The sequence below is a fragment of the Anomalospiza imberbis genome, chromosome 2 (assembly GCF_031753505.1).
Source record: "Anomalospiza imberbis isolate Cuckoo-Finch-1a 21T00152 chromosome 2, ASM3175350v1, whole genome shotgun sequence".
Taxonomy (NCBI): domain Eukaryota; kingdom Metazoa; phylum Chordata; class Aves; order Passeriformes; family Viduidae; genus Anomalospiza; species Anomalospiza imberbis.
This window is the reverse complement of record NC_089682.1, coordinates 59,781,218-59,801,802: the sequence shown is the minus strand read 5'-3', so window position 1 is coordinate 59,801,802 and position 20,585 is coordinate 59,781,218. Positions and strand designations below refer to the sequence as shown.

Genomic DNA, 20,585 nt, shown 5'->3' with positions numbered 1-20,585 from the left:
AATTCAAGAGGCTCTAAATTTAAAGGAAAATGGCTCTAAATTCCCCAAAACATAACAAAATAGCAGGTCATGGATCACCAGCACTGAGAAAGTCTAGAAGTCACATGGTTCTCTGTCACCATTATCCTGATCTCATGTTGGTTCCCTTATAAAGTCAGGTGCACCCAGCCACTGATACCACGAACAGACTAATTTCTTGACTAGGTTGACTGATAACACAACTCAAAAAATCTATAACAAAATTAGTTGCAGGAATTTCCAATGGACATTGATGGAATCTTTACATGAGGCAATCATTAAGAGACAGTATTCCTGTTACTCAAGGCAGATGACAGTAAGACAAGGACTTTGCAAGTCCTGTATATAAGATGAAATCATTGTAAGGGATAAAATGTATAGTCAATCAAGAGTAGTTGATATACAGGGATTTTCTTTTTTTCTTGAGGTGTTCCAGCTGCAACAAAACCACCAGAATAAGTACTATTTAAAACTGTTCACTAACCTGTGACTAAAATAAGCCAATGAATATCCTCATACAGGTCGTCAAGCACTTTATTGTCAATTGAACCCGATGCTGGTGAGGCAAGTAACTGCTGCTGATGTCGTTGCAACTGTCCATGGAGCCTGGTCACTCGATCTTCTAACAAACTGTGAACAAATAACAAAGTAGCTTCAGCTTCACTATTTTTAAACTGTCTTGGCAAAACTAGGCTTTTCCTATGTGACTGCTTTATTGATTTCCATTCATGGCTATTTTTTTTTGTACTTACCTTGTGAGAAGTGGTATGCAGTGTTCTGCAGCAATCCTCCCCAGCATGCCTACACTGGCCAACTGGTCACAGAACTGGTCTCTGTCATCTTCCTGCAGCTCACTTATTTCTTCTTCTTCCCGAGAGGCCACACCATTGGCAGTCTTTGGTTATTTCAACAAAATTAGGAGCGACCAGTTAGGGTCATACTTGCAAATTCATTATCACCACAATTTTCTGCATTATTTTGGCTCTTTCTTGCATGATAATTTGCATTTATGAACAACAGACTTGTACTAAATTAGACAAAAAAGAGTTAAACAGAGCCAACAATATGGATTCATATTGTTTTAAAACCAGCATTTCACAATCTCATTACCAAATGCAACCACATTCAGTTCATTTGCTAACATTTCAGTAGTTCTCAGTTGTCTGATATCTTACATAAATCATGTGATAGGCAGTATTTTTCATGATGAAATGAATGTTAGATCTTTAATTAAACATTTTCCTCAACCTATTGTTTGAGGGAAAATAGTAGTTCAAAAAGAACCACTAAATTGAAAAAAAGTACATTAAAAGTAAATGCTATAAACTCAGAAAACAGCAGACTAATAATCTTGATGATCTCAGTTTTATTTCTTGCTGATGCAGGAGTTGCACTGTTCAATTTCTCAAAGCTTCTCTTGGTTGCATTATAAAACTATTTAAATTATAATCAGATCTTATTCCTTGAAGAGATGAACCATGATATGCAGAAACCAAGTATAAATATTAAAAGTGTTTCTTTCTTATCTATTAATCATAAAATTTATGCAAGTAACAAAGTAAAATACAGGAGGCGGAGAAAGCCATCAGTCTGGTTTGTTTCTATAGAGGCCCTGGAAAACTGAATCCACACACAATTCCTTACGCAAAGTGCTTTTAAATAATCTTTTCTTTATGTAACCCAGCAAATCCTTCTCTTTTGGCAACTTCAAAGTTGCAGCTGTTTATTGAAGGGTGAGCTTCTGTTCTCAAAGCAGAGACTGAAAGTTCCTGTTACTGCTTTGATATAGAACAAGAAGCATTCTAAAATGCCAGCTGTGGCTTTTAAAGGTTACCCATGGGATAAATGACTTATCTCACAGAATGACATGAATCAACCTGTGAATACAAGTTATGTCAAGACCGCCTGATATGAATCCAAAGCTCTCTTGTGAAATATTTCTCTCAGTTTTGGCACTGTTATTACCATCTGTTACATATTGAGATAGTAGAATTATGTTTTACATAGTGCTTTTCAGAATGAGGAATCTCTGAGATCTTTGCACAGCATCAAATTACAGAGAGATTTTATACAGTTATTGAATTGAATCTGTGCAATAACTGACTCAACCAACATCTACATCCAACTGTCTGTATAAGAATTTATTTTAGTAAGATCCAGATTCCTGGCAAATAGACAAATCATCGTTCTTTTTCAATGGTTCAAGAGATACTTGATGTACTTGTAAATTTTCTCTAGACAGTCAACTGTTCAAAAACTCAACTGGGAATTTATTTTATCCAAAAAGACCACATGATATTCCAAGTTTCTTCTACTTTGAGCACAGTCAGTCTACATTTTTTCAGATATTTATGCATGCCAGTTATATTTTGAAGATAGTGCATGAGAGGCAACAATCATAAAAAAGGTCCTCAATTTCACTGAGAATTTTAATTAAAATTCTAATCCAGAAGGAAGGTCAAAAGTTTAGTCACTGTATCTGTGGAAAGAACAAGATACACACTAATTTGAGTTACAGGTTTACTTTTTTTTTTAAAGTGATTTCCAACTTTACATTCCCTTAGTTTCCCTCCAGAATGAGAGAAATGGACTGGGAAATCACAACTTAGTACCAAGTTCAGCATTTTTTTTTGCATTTCCAAATGAAATTAAATGACAGGATTTCCAAATTCATAAATGGCAATTCTACACTAGCTGCCTTGAGCTACATAATATACAGACACCAAAAGACATGGGCCAGTTACTGTATGTTATCATCCAAAACTACTACAATGAAGGCTTACCAAATTCCTTGTGCCATCAGGGGCAGCTAGATGGCACTGAATGTAGGAATTAAAGACTTGAACAGCATGTTGGGTAAAGAAACCTTTATGGAAATGTTTGTCATCTTGGACCAAAGTAAGCCAAGATTCCAGTAACTTATCATATGCCTCCATATATACCATGTCATCTTTGTCAAGCTGTAAAAGATGAAAAAAACAAATTAAAAATCTTATTACTAAGCTAAACCAGAGGAACATACTTATATTGAGCATTATTTTACAGATGTTCTTCTACTGTTGAAACAAACAAAAAAATACAGGATCAAAGGATAGCTAAGAAAATATCAGAATGAACTGAAGCAATGCATCAAAAAGGTCACTGCAGCTTTCATGCCTGCTAGGCTTTAAAAACCTGTCAATGTGTTTAGCTATTTCTCTTCATCTGATGTTGCATAAAGATTTATAGGTATTCCACTATCTCTGAAATACAGAGAAAGAAAAAACAATGATTCCAGATGAAATCACTGCAAGATTACAAGTATTCAAGAAACCTTATTACAGGTAGCCAGTTTTGATGATGAATCCCAACTTCTCATTCTATGAACAAACCAAAACCCAATGAATTAGAACAGAATAAGCCTGAAGTTTTAATTACTTAGTGCATTTCAACTGATGCTTCTTCTTTTTAATTATTCATGTGCTTTTACATAGTACATAAGTTGCCAAAGGAAATAACTTCTCTCAAAAACAAAGTCCAGAATTGCAGGCAAATGAAAGAATCCAAAAAGCAATGTGGCCATTTCTTTTAAAAAGTATTTTAATGTAACTCTCGACTTTTTGTTTTGATGCAAAAATCGAATGTTTGCAAATACATCCAACTTCCAAAAACTTCAGCGTGACTGTACAGATAAACATCCTACTAAGATGTTGTCTTCTCAAGTTTTAGCCAACAGGATGGCTCATAGAAGTTACCCTGAGATAGCAAAGGCTAGTAAAATGGTACAATTATGAAATAAAGAGATATTAAGGTCTTAATCATGCTCCAGACACAAGAATTCCTGACTTCCAGTGAAGATACAAACACGGCTGGATGAACAGGCAAGGGAAAGAAAACACTAGTTGGATGACTGATTAAGAGGAAAAACTGGTATCACATTGGAAGCATTCCAAGATAGCTTCACAGCATCCTTTTGTAATTGCAAAGTTGTCATATTTCCAGAAGTTAAAATACGGGACATACTGACGCAATGGTGAAAACAAAACCTGAAGGTGACAAGGAGAGAGGCAAAATTGTATTCAACACTAACACAAGTCAAAAATTTAGGAAGGACACCAAAACATGTGTTTTTAAAATTTAGCTGAAGACACATTAATTTATTGGCATTCAGTCCTGAAGTATTTTGACATGTATGTAATATATTTACATCTATAGCTTACATATACGATTTTTAATTTTTAATAACTGTGAGCATAAACAAATAAACAGACATGTTTTAATGAAGAACAAAATACCTTAAAATATAGCCAATTCATTTATTTGAAAAGGTAATAAAAAGCTAATGCAATGAAGAAAAATTATTTCAACACTTAGAGATATTCTCATACCAAATCTAGGACTAATAAGTGCCTCCATAAAATAAATGCCCAAATAGTAGAAAGATTTTATCTACATTGAACCAATCTGGTCCCAAAGAAACCTTACTAAACATACCAATCCTTGTTTCAGATTATCTACTGCTGGGCTACAAAAAGATGTCATACAGGCAAAGTGCCATGTTGTAGAATGGGAGCTGAATCATTCTGATGGATCAAAACTCAGTTCTTCAGGAGAAGCAAGACAAACCCAGTAAACGTAAAGCAAAGATGCTTAATTCCTCTTAATTTCCTCTCCGTGAAAAAAAAAAAAAATCTGTTCTTCCTCTTTCCTAGTTTGCTAACCCTTTGAAGAAGGAACACTAAAAATTTGTCAAGCAGCAACAAGCTGAAGTACAGCAGAGGGGACCAAATTCAGAATGATCTCTGCTATCACATGATATTTGAAAAAATATCATGAAACGGGAACAGCATGTTAGTATTTGTTTTAAGAAAAAGAAGCCTTTGATGTCATTTTTATTGGACTTTTCACCCAACATCCTGTTCATACTCTTCACTAATTCAGGTGGACTATTTGATTCTACTTCTGCATAAGCATTAAGTGTTGAGCAAGGCAGAGCAAAGCTGTGGATGAGCATCCTCTCTCACACCCAGTGCCATTAAGGAAGAGATTACTGGTCCACCTTGCCCCATAAACTAACCCTCAGCACTGCTGAAGCTTACTGCCCTCCCTCCACCAGTGTAGGTGGTTCAGGCAAATGTTTCAACTTCCTTCAGCCGATCTCCCCAGCTCAAACTAGCAGGTTAATGTGAAACAGCATTCAAACATGATGCTTGGATTGTGGAGTTTTCCCCGTGGTTGAAAATCAGTATTAGATGCTTTGAAGTGGTTTGCAGATTTTGATTCAGGATCTCCATATTTTGACAGTTTTCATAGCAGGTCTTCAGCTAAGTATATTCCTTGTGCTTGATGGGGTTTCTGCCATGTTCACATGGTATGTTCTGCTGGCATATGGCGTAGCAGAAACATGGGGAAAACAGTTTTACCAATCAACAAAGCCTAAGAAGTACACCTGCTTGCATTCTGCTGCATTTCTTATTTCTGAAAAGTTCCAGGAATATTATCTGAGGATTCTACTGAGCCCAACATGCCTGGTATTGCATCTATCAGAAAGCTCTTAACTACAGACAGCACATGAGCTGACAGAAAGTATCACTGCATGCATTCTAAAAGAAACTTGGGGAAAACATTAGCCATGGCCAAGACATGCCCAAGCCAAAATATTGTTTTCAGGGATGCAAAGTAGTACTTCTATAGGCACAGCACACGGTATCATTGCACCAGACAGTAGTACAAGCTAGTGTAAGCTCTTGCTGAGAGATTTTTTTAAATGGCATCATGTTGAGCACTATTTTCATTAAACATGATTGCATATTCTAGTTCTCAAGTAACAAGGTGCTAACTGAGGAAACAACATTCCTTCAGTTCCTTTGAATTTAAATGATAGGTGTCTATGGTTTTGATGAATCTTATAAAGGCTTCAGGAGCATTTCTAAATGTACTGGTGAACACCAAAATAAGTATTCAATATTCTACTAGAAAATCTCAAAAGCACACAAATTTTGACCAGTGAAGTTTGCAAAGGAGCTTTATTTTAGATTCTAAATTTAACCACCAACTTTTTGATTAAGACATGAAAAAAAAAGAAAAGTTTAAGTGAGCACTGGGCCAAATATAATACACTTTAAGCTTGCAGCAAAGACATGATCTAATGTTCTGCAATGAATGCTAATTAATACACCTGTGCTCTCTGGTAAAGAAACACATCCATCAACTTTGCAACTAAATATTCTACAATTATTTTCAAACTCACTCTGTCACTGCACTAAACTGCCAAAACAAAGAAAATCATCCTTTCTCATGATAGTGGGGAATTCTTGGTTCGTATCTTGATAGTCTCATTTTAAATCTATAGCCACTGCACATAAATAGCTGAAGTGCAAGATTATTCACCTTAATTCTTACATTATTTTCCTTAAACTATGTGTCCTTGGTAGTTTTTATTTTTAATGCAACTTTTTGGTGCAGAACACTTGGGTGATGCCAACTGCTCTTTAATGTTACAACAAAAGTTTGAAAGAAAAGAATCCTCTTAATTCCTGTGCTAAATTTGTATGCACAATTACCATTTGAACTGTGTCAGCAATGAAGGTATGATCTGAACAGCTTAGATGTATGATGTTAACACCATCTCAATGGCTAAACTCACTTAAACTCCTGACTCAGAACTCTAGGCAGCAGTTAAGTTTCAGTCTGTCCATATGTTCATGTAGTCATTTTAAACTTTCAGGACTGCAGCTTGTTCATTATCTACAACAGCAAGTCAGCAATACTTTTAGACTTTAATATTTTAAATTATTCAGTTCAATTAAAAAATTAAGACAGACTTTAAATCAAAACGAAATCTGAAAGATGCACACAGTGTAATTATGTTCATTACATTGCGTGAAATAAAAAGAAAATCCTCTCATATGTGATTTCAGAAATATCTAGGACAAAACCCCTGAATTCACAACAGTTATTGACAAAATAGCCAAATTCTCATGTCACTTATGCTTACCACAAAGAGAAGTAAAAAAGGCTACCTACTTTTTTTAGAGCAGCTACTTACCACTTCTTCCAAGGCAGCACTTCTTCCAAAAGAACAGGTGAGGTGCGCAAGGCAGTTAACAAATGAAGAGAAAAGTTCATTTGGAATGGCCGTTAAAATATTGCGAGGAAATACAGTTATCAGATTGCTGATAATACTGGAAATTCCCACTGCTTCAGAGTCTTCTATTTCAATTCTATAGATAGAAATAGCAGTTTTTTGCCATTAAGAAAATTGCTAAAAGGGAATTGGTTTCGTTGATACATTTTAAATAAATCTATTTCATAACAAGCACCACCTACTTTAATCTGCCCTTTCTCAATATAAGCAATCAAACAGTAAGCACAAATTACTTCCAGAAATAAGCAAGCCATACCACTTCTCCACACAGATATGCTACAGCCCAAACTAAAGATTAAAAGATGCCATCTAAATTTAGACAGCAGGCATACATACCCATTGATAGTATTCAGTAATCCCTCAATGAAGTGTGCCAGGTAATCAACTTGTGAACCTTCATCAGGAAAGACTGGCCCGTGCAAAGACGCCAGCTGTGCCAGGCACTGTAATGAATCTTGGGCCATATCTGTATCTTCTCTGATTTTTCGATGTACCTTTCAGGAAGTGAGGTAGTTAATAATACATGAAAACAGGGTGTTCTTACAACAGTCACATGGCTCTCAATCCAAAAGAGCACACACCAAAAAAAGCGTACTATAACTTCCACTCTGTCTGAAATACAAGGGTTTCTGCAACTCCCTAAACCATGGCAAACATCAAGATCGTGACTCAGCTCACACAATCTCAAGCCTTGAATTAACTCATTGAAACTAACATTTAGTTAAGGCTCACCTACATGTTGAAAATTGAACTGTCTATTGAGTGTTATGTCTTAAAGAGAGAAACAGATGCCAGCCAGTCAGACGTGCTGCTCCTTCTAAAAACAGCAATAATGACAGTCATCTCTATTATGCTAACTATGCCTAGGCTATAGAGTCTTGCTAAAGTTAGTCAACAAGTTCAATCAAGATTATATAGATGCTTCTTTAGCAGAGGTAAACACTGAACACATATACAAAAATGAATGCATCACTTCCTTGGCAACACCCTTATATTATACAAGGCCAACAGTAATCTTCCTGCATTTGTGCAAACCGTTATGTCATTATTTCTGTTGTTGAGACTTTCTAGATTTGAATCTTACTACTTCAGTAAATATATTTTCACATACTTATTTTAATCAGTCAAGTACAGATTTAAAGAATTTTTTAGGCTCATGCCTATTTATTCAGAGAAGGTTTATTGAATAAATAAACAAATATAGAGTAGCTTTTTCACACAGAAGTGAAATTCAGCTAAATTATTTCAGTAATATTATCCAGAAAGTACAGTTAAAACACTGACCACTTTTCTGTGGTGTTATAGTTACAAGTTCACCCAACTCAACTAGTTGGATTAGCTGCACAGTTAATCCCTGAAAGATCAAACTAGCAGGAGAAATAAACCCTGCAACATAAATACCCTTCCTAATATATGTCCCACACCAGGCTCAGATTAGAAATGAAGGCTTTCACTCTAATACAGCAATCCTGTCGACTTTTGCAAGGTTATTAAAATTTCTCAGATCAGATAAATGAATAAAAATTACTACCATTTACTTACATTACCTCAAACAGCAAACTACTACTGCAAGCCTCCACCACTGCAAATCAGGAATCTAAAATCAGAACTGACAGCATACTGCCCTGGCTAGCATTCATTCAAAAATAATAAAATACAGGCAAGCCTTGGTTACTGTTAAGTAAAATGCAAATGTATTAAAGCAAATCTGTATATTATTATTTTTTTTAAAATCACAAATAAGTAATTGTAAAACAATCATGGAAACATATGCAACTCTGACAACTTCATACTATTAAACATAGAAGAAGGGTTAACATGTAAGCCAAAAAGTTATTTGCATGTGGAGGTTCACAGCTGACAGTAGCAACTGTCTGGATAGTCTAGACAGCTGTTCAGATTGTGTGTAGCTGGTGAGAGTTCTGCCAGTGTTTTTTTTTCACCTTTTCAAAACTGCTGGATAAACTTGCAGTAAAAAAAAAAAAAATTATCGAAAATCCTATCAAGTAAGGACATGTATCTAAACACATACTGTCAAGCAGCACTGGTGAGTTACATTTACATTGTCTTATAACAACTTTGTCCAAGTTTTGAGCACATTTCTCTGCTTTGCAAAAATGAAAAAAAGCCTGAGAATGCTGAATTCTCAGACCCCAAGAGACGTAACCTAAGTCAAATTGCATAGCAAATGAATTATAAGCCAATATATGTTGCTGCTGCAATAAGTACTAGCTGAGCAATGATTACAAACTTCTCCCAACAGTTGTAAAACCAGAACATAATTCTATCAATTTTTAACACTGTGGGGCTTTTAAGTTACAGAAATTGAGTACTACATTTCTATCTCCCAGCACTACCTCTTCCTTATTCTTTCTAACTTATTCTACTTCAACTTTTGTGGATTTCCTTTGTGCTGAGGAAAGAGATGTGGAATTCTGTATGCTGCAAGTAGCTAGAAAACTGCAACTACATCACTTATTTTCAGCTGTTCTGTTGAGCAAATGCTTTAATATCAGCAAACACACACGGCACGTTTGATATTTTCCGAGAGTCGTTACACCTTATCTGAAAGATTCACTACTCTACTACTGCTCATCGTGCTTGCTTTTGTCTGATGAGTACATGTCCAGAAGTATTAAACGTATAAAATGTATTGAGATAACTATAAACTTTTTTCTGTTGCTAGTGGTCATCAATTTAAAGCAATTAATAGGCAAAATACAAATTCAGTAGCCTAGGAAAAAGACAATACTTCTGTCTGCTTAGATAAGCAAGCTGAAGTGAACAGAATCAATCCTACCTGATGCAAAAGGAAGAGTCCGACAACACAGTTTTAGAACAGGAAGGAGCTGCTTTCCCTGTGGTCTGGACTATGAAAGTTGAAGAAAGAAACTTACTGTAAAGAAAAGCTCCATAACTCTGCTGTCCAGGAGGGTCTCGCGCCAGGATTCTGTTGGCTTTAGCATCACATTTTGTGAGGATTCAAACATAGCTATATAATGTCTGCCCAGTTATCTGGTGTCAAGGTCAACAATAACATTCCTACTTGGCTTTAAAAAAATCCTAGATACAACAGGATCCATTCAGAAAGAATGTAATGGAAACAAACTTTAAGCCTCTTCACATACACAGCATAATTCATGCATGAGGCCAAGGAATAAAAGGTATTAAGTATTGAAAAAAAGAATGCTCCAGGAATGTTAGATAACAGTTTGATCATAATTATGAGACATACCATAGCGATACGATCACTTTGATAACCAGGGTGTCTAATGTGACACAGCGAGAAGGGAAAAAAAGCAACCGCAATTAACAGGTGTTAAAATTTATGCAAAATAGGAAATCATTTTCTAAAAAATTTTCCTGGCAGCTTTTAAAAAGGCCTTACCATAGCTAAAGATAGCTCATTGAAATGTATATCCTATTTTTCTAAATAGCCAGATATGTGTCACAGAATACAGATATGTTAGCCCTCTATTAATCTACATTTTCTAATCACACTGAGAAGAACAAAAGCACAAGTCAGCACAAGGAATTGTCATATTCAACACGTTTGTTAGAGACACTCATGAAAAATGTGCACGCTGTAAAGACACAATTTTGCTGCACCCATTTCAGCTCTCACCATGTATTTTGGCATAACTTAATTTACAAAATTCTGCAAATATTCTAGTACAGGAAAAACAGAGACGTGAGCAAAAACATTTAAACAAACAAGTTCAATTCTCTGTCAGTCTGATCACACAACAGTTTTAATCAAAAATTTTTGAAGTACTTCTCTTCATGACACCATCCATTTCAAGTACTACTTGCTAAGTTAAAGCAGTTTTACTAATGTTTTATTTGTCTTTCTTAAATCCTACATTATCCTCTTTGATCCCTTTCAAACCCAACCGTCAGAGTAAGTAACAGCATGTTCAGCTGCACATAATTTACTTGATGAACATTACCTTTTGTAGCGTAAGTAATCCGGTACTATAAAATGTGTATAAGGAACTATTTCTATGTCTAGAATGAAATAAATTTTGCAATGGCATCATTCAAAACAGTAGATGCCTTAACTTTTGATGGTTTTTGCTTAAGTGAACAGTATTTAAAGCAAGAAAGTAGTTTATTATGAAAAATTGTGTCACAAAGCAGGATACACAATTTCAGTTTATTTATACTTGTCTTCTGAGTTCTGCCACAAAACAAAATTCCTAACGACACCGTGCAAAACCACACTCTCAAAAAAGGGACCTTTTCCACAGTAGAGTACCAAGTGGACCTTCACTGGTCGGGTGTGTCCAGGACTGCTGTCAGCACATAAGAACAATCAGGGGTTTTCACATTAGTGCAAAATAAAAGCAGTTTCACAATTTTCAATGTATGTTGAACTAACCAGATCTGCATTACTTCAAATGGGGAAAAACTAAAAGTCACAGAATTTTCTACTTTACTTCTACCTGAAAAAATGATGTCGTTTAATTGATCAAATATGCTTTGGTTCTACTCAGTAAAAAAAAAAAAAAATTATACATGCATGAAATTATCACATGCAAGCATCCTTTATCAAGAGTAATATTCTAAATTAAAACTAATTTTATCTGGCAAATTAAGCAATGCCTTTTTTCCTTTCCATTTAGAATGTCTTAGTCAAAATGGTATTTTAAAATTGCTTACTGACAAGAATGTCCTTTGCTGTGACTCTCCAACAAGAGTCCTACTCTTTGCTAGGTTGAGTCTACAGAGGGGACCAGCTACAAAATGCTTTTCACATGGCATGAAAGAAGCACTAGTTTGCTGCCACTGTTTTAACAAGACTCACTATTTAGAGGCCTTATCCTGTTATTTTTAGTCTTGATTCTCACACTAATGGACTGATGACACATCTGACAATAGGAGATTTGTGGGTAAAATATCTGTTCACTGAACATTACAAATTATGACTGCACCTACCATGGAGATCTTGCAGCCATTTTCCAGCATGTACTACATGTATGCAAACATTAGCAGAAACTGGCTGTGGAGATGCTTACTGCCACAAGTACTCCAGCTTACATTGTGCTACAGTTTGGTCTTGGTAGCAGCAGTCTAGTTATGCCAAACCTGAAAAAAATGGCACTAAATTACCTTGTACATGGGTGTACACAGGACAAATGCACTCTTCATCATCTAAAATTAACTTACTACTTGTCAAGACTTACAAAGAAACAAAAAGTACAGAATGAGCAAAACATTTTTTTTCTAAGTACTCAAGCTTATGATTTAGACTCACAACACAGATAATTGATAAGCATAGATTAGTCCACTATGACATCCTGGAGAGTTTGGGGATTTTTTTATTTCCAGAATGAAAAACAATTGTAAACCACTTCTGGCAACAATACAAGTATTTCTAACATTCCCAGGTCTACTGAGGAATGAGAAACTTTTAATAAAATTCACTTTGAATTATATGGAAATCCAGGCTAACAAACAGCTACCAGAAGCATGTCTGTGTTTCACCCATTTTGCAAGACTTAGGACACTGATTCCTTCAGAGACTTGAATCTTCTGCATTAATCAGATTATTCAGTGATGTGAACTGAACTCTATTAAAATCATAAAAACATAATTAGATGGCTTAATGTAAGATAAGGTCCATATGCTGGTTATTACTGCCTAGAGAAGAAGACTAGAAGACCATAATGTTAAAAGAGATTTTCTTTTAACTTTGATTCAAGTTATGCATGTAGACATTAGCTCTATGCTTGGTTTTGTTTCATGAGATGGAGAAATAACAGTAGTTTTTTCAAACTTATATTTTTTTTATTTCAAAACTAATTTAGAAAAGAAAGTTTGAGGTTTTATGTGCTTCTTGGAAGAACATGAATACAATGAAAAAAAAACCCTAACAAATGTGTAGTTTTCCTCTCACTCACTAGCCTCTGTCCCAGGAAGGGACTGATAGGTGAAGATGAATATCAAAATATTTCATATCCTAAGGTAGTCATGAGGGATTATAATATTTTACTTCTGTACTTCAACAAATTCTAGTATCTGAGAATGAATCCCATAATCTTTTTCCCAAGAGAGGCAAGGCTTGTTCTTCCACAAAACAGTAAGTTTGGAACTCAAAAAACAAAGCTGAGATTTCTTCTACTAGAAACCCATTCATAAGTTTGTGCACAGAAGTGAAACATCTCAGAAAAGGAGGGAAAACCCCTGGAGTGTTAAGGTCTGAATAGCTTTCTTAAAAGTCATTTTAATCACTTTACTTTTGTTGTTTGAAATATTTCTGGACTTTCTGCCAGTCATAGACTTATGTTTTAAAAATAAAAAACTGCATTAGAAAGGTACCTGTCCTCCAGTGTTATGTTAAATACTGATTTTATCTGGATTTTTAAGACTTCCTCTGGCTTTCTAGCTAATGAGCCAAGCACACGGGATAAGTCTAAGGAGCAACTGCCTAAAACTGCTGCAGAGGCTTGCTGCCCCCTATGGAGAAATCCTTCACAGACCTTTCCATACCTAACACTCTTGGCAAATACATCCAGCAACAAGGACAAGAAGCATATGCTTAAATACTATTAAACACAAGTATTCTTAACAGTCACGAGAATGAAACAATACTTTGTGTTGGAGACACTGTACTCAGATTGCAGGAACAGGAGTAGGAAGTGCAGGAACACCCAAGCTAATTTTAAACCTGTCTGATTCCAGAGCCATGCCAGTTCCAAGGCTCATGACCACCCATGTGGATTCTGCAGTTCTTGGTACATTCTGCTGCTATAGTTATGCAGCTTATGATATGCAAGCTGATCACTTCCAGCCTAACTGGCACATAAAGCACCTGTGTAAACGTGGTTGCCACACAGATGTGGCTCAGGAGTCACACCTTTCCACCACACACCAGCTGCCATCCAGGGTGCGGTAACCATTGCTGCAAAACTGGAAACCTAAAAACCACTGGGGCAAGAAAGAAGAATATCAGTTCCACTTCCCAAAAAGGGTCATTCCTGGTCTCTTTTCCTCTTCTGATATTAACGCTGTTAAGATGTTCCTATATTGAACTAATTACAGAATTCATTCAGGAAAACTGAAATGATGAAAGATTGTTTAAAAGTTCAACATCAATACAAGTACGTTTAGTGCAATTATGACAGAATTCAGGGGATCTTCCAATCTTCTTGGGTTTTCTCAATGTTGTCTTAAAAAGTTGCTAGAAAGGATTGACAAGAAAACACAAAGCCAGGTCAGTTTTCACCTAGAAGCAGTAGGTGATAAAGGTCTGATAAAAATAAAACGCAGCTCTCTTAAATACAGCTGTTTCAGTTACATTGAATTTTGCTCTATATCCCAAAAAATAGATAGGATAGTGCCCCAACGCTTCATTTTTCAGATAAGAACACACTGCTGCATAAATTCAGGATAATTCCAGGCTGCTAACAAACACAAGGCCTATGGAAAGCAGCCATGCTGCTGAAGAAATCAATGTTGTCACTCCTTGGTATAGGTAGAATCATTTCTGTAGCTGTGCAACAAATCAAACCAGGGACCAAAATCTGCTAAAAAAACCCCACCACATTTTTAGCCAAGTGCTTCCCTGCCCAGCATCATGCTCATGGGAGGTGATAAGGCAGGATGCTTTTTCAGCAGCAATGCCAACTTGAACCATTCCTCAAAATCAGACTTGAGCTTTCTGTATCATTTTCATGCACTTCCATTATGCACAACAGATGCTACCAATCTGGGCTGGACTGAGTTCAAATCTTAGAGGTCTGCAGAACTGTATGGTTCACAGAACCTCCCAGTCAGGTGTCTCATTCTGGCTTGAGGTTTAAAAGACATTTTCAAAACAGAGATATTAAGTGTGTGGCCAATGAACACAAAAATGTTCAGATCAGACAAAAGCTTAATTCAGTTCATACAACTGCCATGGCACCAACAATTCCAATGGAACAGCAATGATGTGTATTAGTAGAGTGCAAACCACTAGGTCTACATAACCTGCATTTTAAATCCTCCATTCTACATTCACTTGAAAATTTGCCAGCTTGCCTCCAAGCAAGTACAGGCACTAAATCCAAAGCAAGAACTAAAGCTCAAGTATCTCTTTATTCATGTACTGTAATCCATACATTGAATAAGGGATAAGTACTTCCATGACAGCTCCTAATGACAGATAATAGACACCTTTCTGTAGATGGGAGACAGCTGCGCCCAATTCTTATGTTCTGTTCAAGAACTTTTACATTTGAGGACATTCAGCCAAAGTCCATTAGAATATGGCTGCCAGGAACAGAAAAATCCCAAAGTTGACAAGAGAAATGCCTCTGAAAATAAAATGATAAAAATTATAATTACATCCTGACTTCACAGGATGTACATGTCCATGCCAAGATGTATTAAAGCGAAACAACACTCAGCTTCTTAACTGGAGACTTGGGTATTCACAATGTACTAAAAGTCAGATTCTTGAAGCAACTTTTGTAAAGGAGAGGGTGGTACTTTTTAGTACTGATCATCCTTAAGTACTTCCTTAATTAGTTGAAACATTCATTTTAGAAAAGATGCAGTTAAAATTAGTTCCATCCAAGCAAATAATATTTAACAATACTGTAACAGTACTGAAAAAAGAAACTGTGCAGAAGCCAACATGCCACAAGATACTATCTCTGAAGCCTCCACAAACACCGGGTAAACTAATATCTCAAGGTGGCAGATAAAAATAACAATAGATGACTGCTGGAAAATGAAATAGGAGAAACTGGACATGACTGAAGGGAGGCCTCCTAGGTCACTGTGCTTTGTCCTTCCTACTGCAGGCACTACATCCCAAGATAATTTAAAAATACTGAGTTCCAACTTGAAATTAGGTAGAGTTTCTTCCTTTGTTGCTCCAATGAGGTGGGTATTCCAGAATGCATCTTTCATGGTAGCAACGGACAATGCAGACTTACCACAACTTTTCTTACAATTGGTAGCAACACTGTCCAAAACTGCATTTAACAATGCAACGTTTATAAAGTTGTCCTGCAACAGCACAGAACTCTTGAGAAGTGGTATGTTTTGATTCAATTCTAACAACCTGGGGATTTGAATAATGTGCCACTTTGCAAGAGCCACCATACAGCTGATGCACATTTATGCTATTTCCCCTTTTTGGAGATAAAAGAATCTTGTTAAATACTACATAAATTACATAAAGTATGATGTAATTAATATTAAAATTACTGCAGATTACTGTGATGCTGCAGGGAATACTGAGAATCAATACTATCTTGCCAGGGGAAATACCAACTAAAGGAAAAAAGATATACCTGAGAATACAATGGATCATTTTACTCCATGCTTCAGGTATTAAATTCATGCCCATTGCTTCACCATATGTACTGTCAAGATCTGGAAAGAGGACACCAAAAGGACTCAAACCAATCAATCAACACAGTAATTCTTACAGTCTTATGTAATGTGTGATCTGTTTAGAAACTAGAGCCAAGCTAAGTTTCACTGCCCATGAGCTAACAATCAACAGTTAAAAGAGGTTATCTTAAGGAAAACAGATTTATGCCACAATACAATCAACATGGCACTGTAAACCCCAAGAGTTACTGAATATTTGGCAGCTAAGACCAACTTTTCTCAAGGATGACTGAAGATGCTCCAACTTCTGTGAACACAAGATGATACATAAATAAAGATGACCCTAGCTGGTGCTGTAATTCTTTCAGCAAAATGAAGCATCCAATGGTAGAAAATAAAAAGATGGTATCAGGTGGGTCAGAAATTACAAAAATATTTGAAATTGATCCATTAAGGGAACTTAGGTCCATCCAATCTCCAGAAATGGCCAGAACTTGTTTAAGAGCAGTAGTATCTAAAGTAGGTTAAATAGCAGAAAACATGATTAATCCTAGCAGTAGTTTGGCTTGCTTGGTATTTCTAGTAACATTTATTTACTAGCACCTAAATCACTTAATATTACATAGATCTATAAAGGAAAGCTGGAATTCCAAGGCTCCACATGTTGCGTGGGTCTACCTCGCTATCTGGTTCCACCACTGCAAACCTCAGCCAAGGACAAAGAGCTCATGAAGAACTACTGCCTTCACTTTTGAACTATACCAAGATCCCAGACACACCAACAGGTTAGAGATGATTAAGAGCAGCACTGCAGAGAAGGAGCTAGGGGTGATGGTTGATGAAAAACTCAACCTGAGCCAAAAACGTGCACTTACAGCCCAGAAAGACAACTGCATCCTGGGCTGCATCAAAAGGTTGAAGGAGGAAACTTCTCCCTCTACTCTGCTCCTCTGAGACCCCACCTGGAGTACTGACTACAGTTCTGGTGTCCCCAACATAAGGAGGACATGGAATTGATGGAGTAAGTCCAGAGGAGGCCATGTAGTTGATAGGAGACTGGAGCACCTGCCCTATGAAGACAGTCTGAGTAAGTTGGGGCTGTTGAGCCTGCAGAAGAGAAGGTTGTGTGAAGACCTCCTAGCAACCTTCCAGTGTCTGAAGGAGGCCTACAGGAAAGCTGGAGAGGGATTCTTTGTCAGGAATTGCAATGATGGACAAGGAATAATGGGCACAAACTGAGAGGAAATTCAGGTTAGATAGTAGGAAGAAATTCCTTCCTGTGAGGATGGTGAGGCTCTGGAACAGGTTGCCCAAAGAAGCTGTGGATGCCCCAACCCTGGAAGTGTCCAAGGCCAGGTTGGATGGGGCTCTGAGCAGCCCTGTCTGCTGGTGTCCCTGCCATGGCTGGGGGGTTGGAAATGGATGATTTTTAAGGTCTGTTTGTAGGACTACATAGTTTGGGCAGAGCCAGACTAAAATTCAGAGGGAACCACCACTGCAAAATACAAGTGCATTTTCTTTCTATTTGAAATCTCAAATCCACTTCCAAAGAATTTTATATGGTGCAATAATTTGACTACAGTCTCCATTTTATAGGCACATGCGCTAAATTCCTCTCTGAACCCCTGCCAAATCACTTCAGGGATGAATAGAAGTGGGATATTTGCTTTTAATCCATGGAACAGATGTGAATCAAGGAATATCCAGTTTCCAATAAATTTACTTTTGCCTGCTGCATAATGAACAGACTAAAAGAAAACAAAACCACACAGGTATCACCTTTTGACTGCCACACCAGGAAAGCAAATAAAATCCTTCACAGTAGATTTGACAGCAACATCAAGATTCCTGCAGTATGTATAACTTGGCAGGAATTTCAGAAGTTTTAAGAAAAAAGTTTATAAACCAGCTTAAAAGTTTGCTGAGCTTCTTAAAGGTAGCCTGGCTATTAAAACAGGTGCTATAATGATTTACTACACATGCTGTCTAAAACCTCTATTAAATACAGAGTGTGACTGAGTATTTCTACAATATTTGTCCAGCTCATTTTTTGGACTGAGCATTTTTATATCTTTTTTTCTTCTCTCCTTCACTAAGAGCCTTTCTCTTTCTTATTCCCATTTCCTCCTCTACTTTCCAACTCCACCTTTCTCTGGACTAATGAACAGCAGATATCACAAAAATATCAAAATGGAAGCAGTGGCACCTGTGTAAAATGTTGACATTTCTCAGCTACCAAATACTTTTTTTCAGGCTGAAGATATTCCATATTCTAGTATACACCACGTTCTATTATGGGGTGTTGGTTCACCTGCATGAACATGCAGATTCCTGCATGATGGGGCATTTGCCTGTCCCTACCTCTTCTCTAAGGGAGATAAGTAGGACAGATCAGATCTCTGCATAAAAATTGAACAGGGCTTAGACTCTTCACCATATGGTTCTACACTGAAGTAGCACATTGCACATTTCCTGTTCCCTGCACCAACCTGACAGGCCATAAATCTGTAAAAGGTGGGTGCTCCGTACACTTTCTTTTATGTAAAATACTTTTAAACTTTAATGAAGACCAACAGTGGCTTCTGTATGTAAGCATCTCTTAGCGAGCATGGTGGAGACAAAAAGCACTAATGGAAGAAAACAAATCAAGGGCTAAATACAACGCTTCTAAAGTTCTATGTTTTACTCTCCTTGCAAAGACTTTATTCCTCACCTAAGAACAGACCCAAGTCAAGGGAAACAAAGGGCCTGACAAGAAAAGGATATAATTTGGAGGAAGGAAGTTCCAGCTTAAGACCTGATTGGCTAGTGCAAGATAACGCTGAAACACTGAAGACATCTGAGCATTGAGGTTTTCACGTCTGCTGAATTCCTGAAGTACCTCTACTGTGAGCATGAAGATCTGCCGCAGGTCATCCTCCTACAGTCAGGACGAACACAATACATTCAGTATCTCAGTCATTAGTGAAATGTTGATCAACAAGAAACACTTTTCCAGAGAATAAAAATTTCCAGTTTCACCCTATTTTCATTAAAATACAGGAAATACTCTGAAATTGCCAGTGAGAATCCCCCTTTTTGTCAAAATTAATAGATTATGTTTGCAAAAACTATGAAAAAAATCCTCACAAACACTAGTTGTTAAAAGATAAAAACCCAATATGTTTTTAATAAGTGGTGGAGAAAAGAGTTGGTCTTTGGCATGAAATAAAGTTGGTAAGTTGCTCCACAACAGTCAGTTTAAAGCAATGCCTTCACATAAACATTTCTGACTGGCCAAACAATACATCTGAGACAACCAGACTACACCATCTGCAATAATATTTTTAAATACATACATAGCTCTCCTTGGCTTTAAACCAAAGCTATATTTAAGACTATCATTGTTCCACAGAGTATTCGTTTTGTTTGCAATTGGTAGCCAAGGAATTAAAGAGTCCGATGGTAATAAAGATCTGTAGCTCTACATTCATAAAATGGGCACAAAGGGGTTGCACCTTTTTGATACAAGGTTTAAAAAAATACATTATCAATTTTCCTGAAGTAGCCAGTATCTGCATTATTTGCAGTATTTCCCTATTAAATGCTTTTAGGCACACAGTGTACCTGACTTCACCTGGCACAACAAAGTACTTTTGCTTCCACACGTTTCAATTTTAGAAAGAGAGGTAGCATATATCAATACAGAACTAGTTTACCTGAAATATACGTTTACAGTTACCATGGAACTCCATGCTTAGTCCAATGTTGCTGGTTTTACTTGAACTTGAGAACTCGCTCAACAATGCCGTTAGAATGGAACAGGCCAAAGTTTGCTATAAAAAACATAAGGGGGAATAATATAACTAAAAGATGTCCAATAATGCAATAGCACCTACAGTGTCCTTCATTTTTCTATTAGCATTTTAATACAACTACTACTTCAGTTCCTTTTAACACAAACTAGAACAAGTCAAACTTTCAGGAAAATAGATCTTTGGATGAACCATTTCTGGAATCATCAGGGCTCCATCCTTAAAAAAGAAATTCAAATATTCGAGTAATATGAAAGCTGGCATCTGTGTGATCATCATTACAAATGAAACCAACTTATTGCAAACCATTTCCCAGCCTT

At 36.6% G+C, this 20,585-nt stretch overlaps 1 protein-coding gene across 1 annotated transcript in view; it reads right to left on the bottom strand.

Moving 5' to 3' along the window:
• Positions 1–20,585, bottom strand: part of XPO4 (exportin 4) — a 76,738-nt gene that overhangs the window by 19,681 nt on the left and 36,472 nt on the right. Inside the window, exons 5-12 of the mRNA XM_068181300.1 lie at positions 20,170–20,286; positions 19,238–19,391; positions 10,042–10,154; positions 7,481–7,638; positions 7,046–7,220; positions 2,802–2,978; positions 771–913; positions 503–648 (exon numbers count right to left, since the gene is read on the bottom strand). Of these exons, the coding sequence (XP_068037401.1) occupies positions 503–648; positions 771–913; positions 2,802–2,978; positions 7,046–7,220; positions 7,481–7,638; positions 10,042–10,154; positions 19,238–19,391; positions 20,170–20,286 (1,183 nt within the window). The remainder of the gene's footprint in view (positions 1–502; positions 649–770; positions 914–2,801; positions 2,979–7,045; positions 7,221–7,480; positions 7,639–10,041; positions 10,155–19,237; positions 19,392–20,169; positions 20,287–20,585) is intronic.